Here is a 12,254-nt window from a genome sequence, read left to right on the forward strand (position 1 = left end):
CCTGCAGGCTCTGGTGATCACATGTGTTTCCCAGCCAGGATGTCACACTGTCGCAGAGTGGCCCGGGGATGGCCTCCCAGTGTCCTTGCAGCATTTCTGGATGGCCCAGTGAAGAAGGGCCAAGGGAGGAATATGTAGCTTTCATACAAAATGTGGTTAGGATAACCTAGAACTTCTTTCCTCTATAAAGCACTCTCCTCTCCAAAGGAGGCAGTGGGCAGAGGAGTCTGAATGGGACGGAGGACGCGACGTTAGGGCACGCTGTCTCCAATGCTCATCCCAGGAAAGGAGACATGGAGATGGGATGGAGGGAGGTGGCAGACGTGGATGTGTGAGGTGGTGGGGAGGGTAAAGCCCACAATCACACCTTCTACTTTCCTGAGACCTTGCTGGTTCTTCGCTGACATTCCCCCTCAGAGTAAGCCCGCTGGATCCGAATCCCGCCACCCAGTTCCTCAGGGACCAGTGTACGTGCCCCCTCTTTGAAACCCTCTAGGTCTCCCCCAGCTGGGAGTTCTCTCTCCCTCTCTGTGGTACATTAAAGTACCACACAGAGGGAGACAAACAGAGGTGATCTAGTGGCATCACACCTTTTGTCCCTTAATAGCCTGTCCTGCAGGGCAATGTCCTGCGTGCCTTTGTCCCCACCCCCACTCCCCAGTGCCTAGCGCAGCCCTTTGAAGAGGGCAAGGACTCACAGGTACTTCTTCAGCACAAGGAGAGGTGTGAACAGGGAGTCACACTGTGAGGCAAGAACCTCTGCCCCAACATGAGGCCCAAGACCCAAGAGATGTGAGGGGGCTCTGGCCGGTCTACCTCCCCAGCCCCACCCTCCTGAGGAAGCCCAGAGAGGAGGCTGTGGGAGTGCCTGTGCAGGGGGTGAAGGGAGAGGCTTATGTCCAGGACGGGAACAGAGAGCATCACTGAGGGCTGCTCGGGGCCCCCACCTGGTAGTGCGGTCACCCCAGGACAGCTGCTTCTACCCTGGGTGGCCCCATGTTTCTTTAGAGCTCATTATAGGGAAACCAACTCATCCCAGTGTTCCAGGGACTATCTTGTTTTAAAACTGAAAGTCTTGAGTTCTTGAAATCCTCTTAGTTGTGGACAAACTGGGGTGATGGGGGGGTTATGGTGGGGGACGGTTGGCCACCATAGCTCTTAGCATCTGATCCCAAAAAGTCCCCAGGGATGTGTCTATAAATACGAGGGACATTTGGTGAAGGTGAAGGGTGAAGCCTAGGCTTTTCTGTAGCCCAGACACCAAAAGCAAGAGACCGGACCTCTTGCCATAGCCCTAGCCACAGCTCCCAGTTACGGGGGCCTTGGAGGGACACCCTCCACCGTGAGCTGCATCTGATCACCTTTCCTGCGGACGATGAACTCAAACTTGGCTGGCACCAGCGTGTCCAGGCTGATGTTGATGGCACTGAGACCAGCTTTCTGAAGCTGAGGCAGCAGCCGGGCTAGGTTGATGCCGTTGGTGGTGACACCGATGGTCCTCAGCCCCTCCAGCTGATGGAGCTGGGCTGCAGAAAGAACAGGACGAAGTATCAACCTACTTGTTCTTGGTGAGGCCAGGAGAAGGGCTTAGCCCAAATAAGACGGACGGAAAAGCAGCTTTCTGTGGATCTCAACTAACCAGGCTAGTTTAGTAAGAAACAAGAATAAAAACAATGATACAAATAACCAAAAGATTAAATACTGAGTGTTCACTCTGCTAGAGGCTCTGATTAGGGCTTTCTGTGTATGAACTCATTGAGCACCATAATAACAATGATCCCGATGAAACAGATAAGAGAGGCTCAGAGAGATTAAGAAAATTGCTTCAAGTCACACAGCTGGTAAGAGGAAGCTTTGAGAGTCAAAATCATGTATACTTGACCCCAGAACTATGCTTTAATAATAAACTCACAGGTTCTGATACTCTGGTTTGGATTATGCACTAAACTGACTCCACCATTCCACCAGAAATCTCCAGAAATGACAGAAGGATTAAAAAAAACAACCCGGCCCGACTTGTATAGCTCAGTAGGTTGGGCATTGTCCCAGAGACTGAAAGGTCATTGGTCCGATTCTAGTCAGGGCACAAGCCTAGGTTGTGGGCCTGGTCCCCACTTGGGGGTGAGCAAGAGGTAACTGATTGATGTTTCTCTCACACATTAGATGCTTCTCTCCCTCTTTTTCCCCCTCCTTTCTCCTCTTTCTAAACACAAAATAAAATAGTTAATTATTTTTAAAAAAACAACTCATAATGGCATTGGAAGACAAGAATGTCTTCAGTGGCCCAGAAAGGTGGAGAAATATTGAAAGATAGAAGACGGGGGGAGACAAGATAGAACGAAGAGACCACAGGCAAAGCACACACAGAAGAAGGTTCTATAGAAAGTTGGGCGGGTGACTGGCATGCACCATGCCTAGCAGTCAGAGAGACAGGGAGTAGAATGGTCCTTGGTTATGTCAAGGAGGTTGGCTTTCTGTGGAATTATAGCTGGATGAGTTGGGCAAGATGGCCTTCTTCTCATTCCTAGGAGCAGGGAGAAGGTAGCAGCTTTTATCCCAAAGACTAGAGCACTTAAGCTAGCCAAAGGGGGTGGGGGAAGCCTTGAATAAGCTGCTGATACTCCAGAGACATGGGAGCGCTGAAGCCCAGAAGCCTAGCAAGACCTCATGCTCCTGTCCACAACCTCAGCGGCAAACAGCATAAGCAGAAACAGCAGTGACAGCCAGGCCAGTATAGCAAGGAATCAACAAACATTTAAAGACAATGCTGAGAAAGAAAGATAAATTCCACAAATAGAAAAACCAAAGAGGAAGTGAGAGAGATAAAAGAAGGAGATTTTTTTAAAATTCAGAGCTACATGGACATAGATGCAAAAATCCGCAACAAATAGCAAACCAAACTCAGTAATACATTAAAAGGGTTATACACCAAGATCAAGTGGGATTTATTCCAGGGATACAAGGATAATTTAACATTCACAAATCAATCAATGGTGACATACCACCATTAATAAAATGAAGGACAAAAAACACAGTTATCTCAAAAGATGCAGGAAAAATACTCAACAAAATTCATCATCCATTCATGATAAAAATTCTCAACAAAGGGGTATAAAAGGAATGTTGCTCAACATAATAAAGGTATTTATGATATGCCAACAGTTAATATCATACCCAATGGTGAAAGGCTCAAAGCTTTTCCTCTAAGATTGGGAAAAAGATAAGAATGCCCACTTTCACCACTTTTATTCAACACAGCATTAGCAGTCTTAGCCAGAACAGTTAGGTAAGAAAAATAAATAAAAGTCATCTAAATCAGAAAGGAAAAAGTAAAACTGTCACTATTTGCAGACGGCATAATATAAAATATAGAAAACCCTAAAGAGTCCACCTAAAAATTGTTAAAACAAATTAAGTGAAGTTGCAGGATATAAAGCTAATATACAAAAATCTGTTGCATATATACTAATAATGAACTATCAAAAAAAGTCCCATTTACAATTGCATTGAAAATAATAAAATACCTAGGAATCAATTTAGCCAAGCAGGTGAGAGACCTGTGCACTGAAAACTCTAAGATACTGATAAAAGAAACTGAAGATACAAGTCAGTAGATATTCTGTGCTCATGTATTGAAAGAATTAATATTTTGAAAATGTTCATACTACTTAAAGCAATCTACAGACTCAATACAATCCCTATCAAAATCCCAATGGTATTTTTCACAGAAATGGAACAAAAAATTCTAAAATTCGTGTGGAACCACAGAAGACCCTACATAGCCAAAGCAATCTTGAAAAAGAAGAGCAAAGTTAGAGGCATCATGTTTGCTGATTTCAACTTAGGTTACAAAGCTGCAGTAATCAAAACGGTATGGTACTGAGATAAAAACAGACACCCAGATCATTAGAACAAACACAAGAGCCCAGAAATAAACTCACATATGTATGTTCAATTATTTTAAGGCAAGGGAGCCAAGAATATATAATGGGAAAAGGAAAGTCTCTTCAATAAGTGGTGTTGGGAAAACTGCATAGCTATATGCAAAATAATAAAACTAGAACACTATATTACAGCATACAAAATATTAACTCAAAATGGAACAAAGACTTCATATGAAATAAAACTCCTAGGAGAAAAATCTAGATGATAAAGTTCTTAATGTTGATCTTGGTGATGATTTTTTGGATCTGACTTCAAAAGCAAAGGCAACAAAAGAAAAAAGAAAAAAGCTGGACTACATCAGATGTGTTCATTACAGCATTATTTAAAATAAGCCAAGCCATGGAAGCCACCTAATTGTCCATCCATAAATGAATGGATAAAGAAAATGTTACACATACACAAACACAATGGAATATTCAGCCATATAAACCTAGTCATTTGTGAAATGGATGGACCTTAAAGGCATTATACTGAGTGAAATAAATCAGACAAAGACAAATATGGTATGATCTTATCTATATGTAGAATAAGAAAAAAACCCAAAATCACAGATACAAAAAACAGATTTGTGATTGCCAGAGGTGGGTGGCAGGGGGTAAATGAAATGGGTAAAAGGCAATTAAAAGGTATAAATGCCTAGCTATAAAATCAATTTCTGGGGATGTAATGTATAGCATGGTGACTATCGTTAATAATACTCTATTATATATTGGAAAGGTGCTAAGAGAGTAGATTTTAAAAGATCTTATCACAAGAAAAAGTATGTGTAACTAAGTGTGGTTACATGCGATACACATTAACTACATTTATTGTCATGATCACTTTGTAACATATACAAATATTGATTCATTATACTGTACATCTGCAACTAATACAATGTTTCTGCCAATTATATCTCAATACAAAAAAATGCCCTCCAGAGTTTAAATATTACATTCTGAAATGAGAAAAATAACTAAATAGAACTCTCAAAAATAAAACATATATTGTTATAGGAAGGTATATTCTTTATGGAAAATTGCAGATGGCATAATATAAAATATAGAAAAACCTAAAGAGTCCACCTAAAAACTGTTAGAACAAACAAATTAAGTGAAGTTGCAGGATATAAAGTTAATAAACTATAAAATAAACTATAAACTATAAAATATATAGTTATGGGAATATTGAGATATATAGAAAATTATAAAATACATAATTATAGAAAGAAAATAACTTGATGGGAAAATCCTGGACACATATGAAGAGCAAATGACCAAGCTGGAATACTGAGCAAAGGAATTCTCCCAGGTTGTACACAAAAGAACAAGGATGCTATGAACATTGAGGTGCATAGGTTCTTTTGAATTGGTGTTTTGGGATTCTTAGGGTATAATCCCAGCAGTGGAATTGCTGGGTCAAAAGGCAGTTCCATTTTTAGCTTTTTGGGGAAATTCCAAACTGTTTTCCACAGTGGCTGCACCAGTCTGCATTCCCACCAACAGTGGACTGGGTTCCCTTTTCTCCACAGTCTTGGCAGCACCTGTTGTTTGTTGTTTTGTTTATCATGGCCATTCTGTCCGGTGTGAAGTGGTATCTCATTGTGGTTTTAATTTGTGAATGCATGAATTTTGGTGAAGAATCAGCTTAGCTCTGCAGGAGAGTAGAAACCAGGTGTGAAGCGCCCAAGTGAAGACTTGGAGAAAGATTGAGAAAAAGTTGGCAAAAGATCACAGATTTAACCATCAGTTCAGGCAGGGGTGTGCCGAAGTGCACATGCTCATGGTATAAGACTAATATTGCATAACTTTTCTGGAGAGAAGGTATGTATGGTACTTTATAAAGCCTTTGGTCTAAAGTTTCAATTCTAAGAATTCTAGGAGAACAAACTGAGGTTTTTGAGATGGGAGGGTGGCTGGGAGGAGGGGTGAAAAAGGTGAAGAGATTAAGAGGTATAAATTGGTAGTTACAAAATAGTCATGAGGATGTAAAGTACAGCATAGGGAATATAGTCAATAATATTGTAATAACTAAACATGGTGTCAGATGGGTACTACAATTATAGGGGGAGTAACTATAAATTATATAATTGTCTAACCACTAAGTTGTACGCTTAAAACATAAAATAATATTGAATGTCAACTGTAATCGGGAAAAAAAAGTTAAAAAAAAAACCAGTAGTTAAAAAATAAGTGCAGGAAAAAAAAACCCAATATATTGACAGTGGTTACAACTGAAAAAGTTATATATTTTTTGCGTACCTGAAATAAGCAAGTATTACTTTTGTAATAAGAAAATAAAATTGTAACATAAAAGTTGTTTTAAACAAACAAACAAACAAACAAACAAAAAAAACCTAAACCAAAAACCCAAAGAGCTTTACTCTGGGGCTCTGCCAACATGGGAAATTAACAGTAGTCGTTGGTTCCCTCCACAGAGGGAGATTCCAGAGAAACACAGAATCCAGCACATTAACAAAAGAAAATCTTGAGAAAATCTCACAGTAAGATGGACAGGTCTTTTGAGCTGGTATGGAGGAAGGGGTATGTAGCCTGGGGTTGAAGGTGGCTGGCAGAGAATGCAGGCATTAAAGGTAACTAAGCAAGGCAGTTCAACTTCCTTCTTGCTCTCGCCCCTTGACGCCCCAGAACAATCACAGCTTGTCCTGCTACTGAAGAAATCAGTGGCTCAGGAAGCCACTGGTGGTAAACTCAGGGGAGCCGCCGAGCTCTAATGGAAGAGGAGTGGAAGACAACAGGTAGGGACCTGACAGCCTCCTGCATTCATTCCTCCACCCTCCCAAAGCCCCAGGTCTAGTGGATTAAAATCAAGGGTGACTGTCTCCTTCCAAAACCCCTTCTCCCTGAGTGTGTGAAAGTGAAGACCTAAAAAACTGCCATATTATATACATCCAGGGGGTGCCATTCTCATCATAATCAAAATGAAGAGTATGCATCTCCTGGAGCTGTGCAGTGCACAGCCCATGCAGTTTTACATGGCAAGGCTAGTCATTTGGTGGGGAGGCAAACATGAGTTAATAGTTGTGATATTCTGGGATCTTGAGCTTCCTCTGCTTATCGAAGACTAAAATCTGGCCTTGATCCTTTTTCGATTAAGCAGTGTTGTGTGTGTAACATGTCACTGAGTCAACTCTGACTCCTAATGACCCCCTGAATGAGTGACATCCACTATGGCTTGTCTTCAACAGCCCTGTTCAGCTCCTGTGACTCCTGCCTATGGCTTCTTTTATGGAATCAATCCATCTCACATTTGGTCTTCCTCTTTTCTTGCTGTCTTCTATTTTTCCCAGCATTATTGCCTTTTCCAAAGAACCCTTCTTTTTGTAATGTACCTGAAGTAGAACAGCTTTAGTTTTATTATTTTTGCTTCCAGCAATGTTGTAGGGTTATTTGCTCTAGGAACCACCTGTTCATCTTTCTGGCAGCCCAGGATATCTGTAAAGCTCCTCCAACATCAAATTTCAAATGAATCCATTTTTTTTTTCCTACCAGCTTTCTTCACTGTCCAACTTTCACATCCATATAGTAACTGGGAATACAAGGGTGTGGATTATCTTAGCCTTGGTCTTTAGTGACACATCTTTGCCCTTGAAAATCTTTCCCAATTCTTCCATTGCCCTTCTGAGTCTCAGCCTTCTCTTGATTTCTTAGCTGCGGCCTCCATTTGAACTGATACTGAAACACAGTAAGCAAAACCTTTAACATGGACAATGAAGACAATGAAATTGTTAAAGTTGCATATTTGTTCTATAGTCATTTTTGTCTGCTTGATGTTCAAATGAAGTCCTGCCTTGGCTCTTTCTTCTTTCAAATTCATCAGAAGTCATTTCAAATCATTGCTCCTTGCTGCAAGTAAGATGGTGTCATCTGCATTTCTTAAGTTATTGACATTTCTTCCACCAATTTTCACTTTTTCTTCTTCTTCTGAGTCTATCCCTCCCTTTTTTTTGTGTGTGTATGCCCTATTACAAATTAAGTGAATAGTAAGATAAAATGTTCCTTTGTCTGACACCTTTGCCTGCTCAAAACCATTCTGTTTCCATATTCTGTCCTGACAGTGGCTTTCTGTCCACAACACAGGTTACACTTCATGACAATCAAGGTCTGGGGCACGCCCATTTCTTTCAAAGCAGCCCATAGCTTTTCATGATCCATGCAGTTGAAGGCTTTACTGTATGTAGTTTGTATCCTTCTCCTGAAATTCTCTGGAGCTTTCCCATATCCAACATATGTTTGCAGGTACTGTCTCCAGTACCTCCTCCGTTTCTGAATCCAGCTTGAACATCAGGCATTTCTTGCTCCACATGAGGTAGAAGCTTTGGCAAATCATCTTGAGCATCACTTTACTTGTATGGGAAATTAGAGGAATGGTCCTATAGTTACTGCACTCCTTGGCATGTCCTTTCTGAGAACTGAGATATATATTGACCATTTCTAGTGCCACAGAGAAGAGCTAATATTCTAGGGGAACAAACTTACAGGCTAAACTAAGGAAACCCTGCAGAAGTACAACTAGTGTCCTCCTCCCCCTAAAATATCTAAAATACGAGCAATAGAAGAAAAATTATTAAGACAGATATATCAAGTATATAAAAGAAACATGATAAGTACAGTAAAAATAAAGGATATTTACAATGTAAAACAAACATTTTCATTTAAAAAAACAAGGGAAAATACTAAATAAAAGTCTTATGATAACAGGACTTAAAATAAAGAAATAAGATGAACAGTAAAATGGACACAGGAGAAATTGGTGAGTTAGGAGGTAGAATTAAAGGGTTATTCTAGAAGAAAAAAGGAGAGGTTAAGAAATCAAAATATAACTTAAAAACTGTGGAGGCTATAAGTAGAAGGGGCAACATCCAGGTAATAGAGGTCCCAGGAAAAAATTAAAATGGACAGAAGGAAATATCTGAAGAAACAATGGAGAACATTGTCCCCAACTTTAAAACAAACAGCTTAGTATTGAATGAACAATTTTACTGTCAGCAGAACAGATGAGGAAAATCTTATTTCAGACATATTAAAGTAAAACTTAAGAAAGCCAGATACAAAGCAAACACTCTAATAACTTCCAGGAAAAAAAGAGCATGCGATCTGCCAGGAGCAAGAAGCAGACTGACAGACTTTTCCCAACAGCAGACTGGCTGTGGGAGACAATGGGGAACATTCTTAACATAATAAAGGAATGAACCTTGAACCTAAAACTTTGTATGCATTTAAATAACATTATAAAACTACTACTACTTTAAAACATTATAAAACCTATCTGGCTTGCCAGATTTAATTAGATTTACTAACAAAATTAGATTCACCATGAGACCCACATAGAAAAACTGAGAGGAAATAAATAAGATGAAAAACAAATTCAGAAGATGCGACAATTATGGGTGATCAAATACCTTGGTAAAGTTTGTTGTTATCTTAAGACAGTATGTTTATGAGAGACGGGGGGGGGGGGGGGGAGATTATTCATAATAACCCACAAGAAAATTCTTCTAGAAAATAGCAACAATAAATGGGTTGGCAAAATCAAGAGCCTACAGATGTGTTCAAGTTCTTGTTTTATTAGGGAGAAGGAGGATTCATTCATTTAAACGCCAAAAAGGAGGAATAAAACACATATAAAAATTATGACAGGTAAAAGATTATAGAAAAAAGTCCCAATGTGTCAATAATTACAATAAAGGTAATTAGAATATCCGCTGAGTTACCAGTTAAAAGTCAGAGATTGTCAAATTTGACTTAAAAAAAACACACAAATGTAACAGCTATGTGCTGCTGTGAGAGACATATCTAAAGGATAAGAACACAAGATGTTTATAAAGTAAAACGATGAAAATAGAGTCAAGTTTTGCTACACTATAAGCAAGCTGATACAGCTTTAGTAAAACAAAGGAGAAACCCACTACATAGTGATAAAAGATTTAACTTCTGAAAAAGGCAACAATTCTAATCACATGTAAATCTAATAAAATCACCTCAATGATATAGAAAATAAAAAGCAATAGGACCTTTGAGAGAAACGAACAAATCTACACATTTATTATTGACAGGCCAAGCAGAGAGAAAGCCAGCAAAGATAGAGATAACCAGAAGACTGAACAATAAAATTACCAGCTGGATCCAATGAACAAACATAAATGTCTCCATCCAATAATGAAAGATTAGCCATTCTCCTCTAGCACACATAGTACATTTATAAAAACTGCCAATATACTAGATCATAAAATGTCTCCATAAATTCTAAATAATTATTACACAGATATATTCTGACTACCATATGCTTAAATTATAATTCAAGAATAAAAATTTAAATGAAAAATCCTCATATATTTGGAAATTAAAAACACTACTTCTAAATATTTCATGAATGAAAGAACAAATCAGAATAAAACAAACAAATATTTAGAACTAAATATTATAAAAGCAATAGGCTATCCCAAGATGGAAGCAGAAATAATGAAACAGAATACAAATATACCATAAGAAGTTCAACAAATCTAAAAGCTGGTTTGTTGACTAGCACAACAGACAAACCTCTGGGAAGACTAATTGGGGAGGGAAAAGAGATAAGGCACAAATAAAACACATTAAGGATAAAAAAAGGACAAAATTGCAAGTAAAACTGAGACTGAAAACATAATAAGAAAATATTACCAATAATTTCACAGCAATAAACTTGAAATCAGAAATAATAAATGTCAAATCAAGGAAATGTATAAAGGACCCATAGGCAAAGAAAGACAAAGTGGTAAAGGCCTGAGGGTGGGAGGTGAGGGTGGGTGGGGCAGGGGAAAGTGGTGGTGGGAAAATGAAGACAAATATATTTGATCAATAAAAAAAGAAAAAGAAAAAAAAGACATCTCAAATACCAAAAAAACAAAACAAAAACATATACTCATCATAAATGAATCGTTTTATTTTTTTTAAAAAGTCTAAAAATTAAAAAAAAATATCTACCAAAATTGATTCCAAAAGAAATATAGAACTTGAATAGTGCAATAATGATTCAAAAAATTGAAGTAACAGTTTAAAATCTCACTGCAAAGATCATCAGGCAGAGACAATGTTACAGGTGCGGTCAAACTTTCAAAAGTAATTACCACAGTTTAATACAAACTCTTGCAGATCAAAGAATAAGAGGGAATATGACCTGCTACGGTCTACATGTTTGTGCCCCTAAATTCCCATGTTAAATCCTACTATCCAATGTGATGGTGCTAAAAGGTGGGGCCTTCGGAAGGTGATTAGATCATGGGGGTGGAGAGATTAGTGCTCTTGTAAAAGAGATTCCACAGAGCTCCCTAGATCCTTCTGCCATGTGAAGATACAATGAGAAGTCTTTGACCCAGAAGAAAGCCCTCACCTGACCATATTAGCACTTTGATATCAGACTTCCAGCTTCCGAACTGTGAAAAGTAAATGTTTATTGTTTATAAGCTATTCAATCTGTGGTATTTTGTTATAGCAAACTAAATGGACTAATAAACTACCTAACTCATTTTTTGAAACTTAATACCAAGATTATGAGAAAGAAAACTTACACGCCCATTTCACTCATGGATCTAAATGTAAAAACAAACAAAATTTTAACACACTGAACCTAACAGTAGATAAATACAAAGTATGCCAGTACTAAGTTGAGTGTATTATGGGTTTAATATCAGGAAAACTACAGATATCATTTAGAATAGTAAAGAAAAAAATCATCAATTACCCAAACATACATAAAAAATATAGTTAAAAAACTTAGTAAACTAGGAAGGGAACTTCATTACCTTATACAAGTTATTTATAAAAATAAATCTTATAACAAACATCATTCTAAATGAGGAAACATTAGAAGCAGTTTCATATTATCACTGTTATTTAACATTGTACTTAAGATCCTAGATATTGCACTAGGACAAGAAAAGGCAATAGGACAATAAAAAGGAAAGAAAAAAAACAAATTATCTTTAGTTGCAGATGATAAGGTTTCTAGCATAGAAAACACCAAATAACCTAAGCAGACATATAGCATTGACAGCAAGGTTAAGTGAATAAACCAACAACAACAAAATGAGAAAAATGTAATTTAAAAAATGGCACTATATCTGTCAGGATCCTAATATAAAATAGAATTTATCCCAGATTGTTGAAATAGAGACTTTATTGAAAGTACTACTTACAAAGGTATGGGTGGAATTAGGGACCTCAAAAATGAATAGTACAGCACTCAGACTAGCAACACTGGGGATCCATTACCATACATAGGGCCAAAGGGACATGAAGAGGAAATTAAGTTAGGAGTCCAATTAAGTCATC

General features: G+C 38.2%; 1 protein-coding gene across 3 annotated transcripts in view; it reads right to left on the reverse strand.

Annotated features, from left to right (window-relative positions):
- Window positions 1–12,254, reverse strand: part of MOCS1 (molybdenum cofactor synthesis 1) — a 37,390-nt gene that overhangs the window by 9,235 nt on the left and 15,901 nt on the right. For all 3 annotated transcript variants that reach the window (XM_054569324.1, XM_054569325.1, XM_054569326.1), the window contains exon 4: window positions 1,362–1,526. In XM_054569324.1, coding sequence (XP_054425299.1) covers window positions 1,362–1,526 — 165 coding nt within the window. The remainder of the gene's footprint in view (window positions 1–1,361; window positions 1,527–12,254) is intronic.

Source organism: Pteronotus mesoamericanus, unplaced genomic scaffold (assembly GCF_021234165.1).
Source record: "Pteronotus mesoamericanus isolate MK-2021 breed Mesoamerican mustached bat unplaced genomic scaffold, CSHL_Meso_final contig_20, whole genome shotgun sequence".
Taxonomy (NCBI): domain Eukaryota; kingdom Metazoa; phylum Chordata; class Mammalia; order Chiroptera; family Mormoopidae; genus Pteronotus; species Pteronotus mesoamericanus.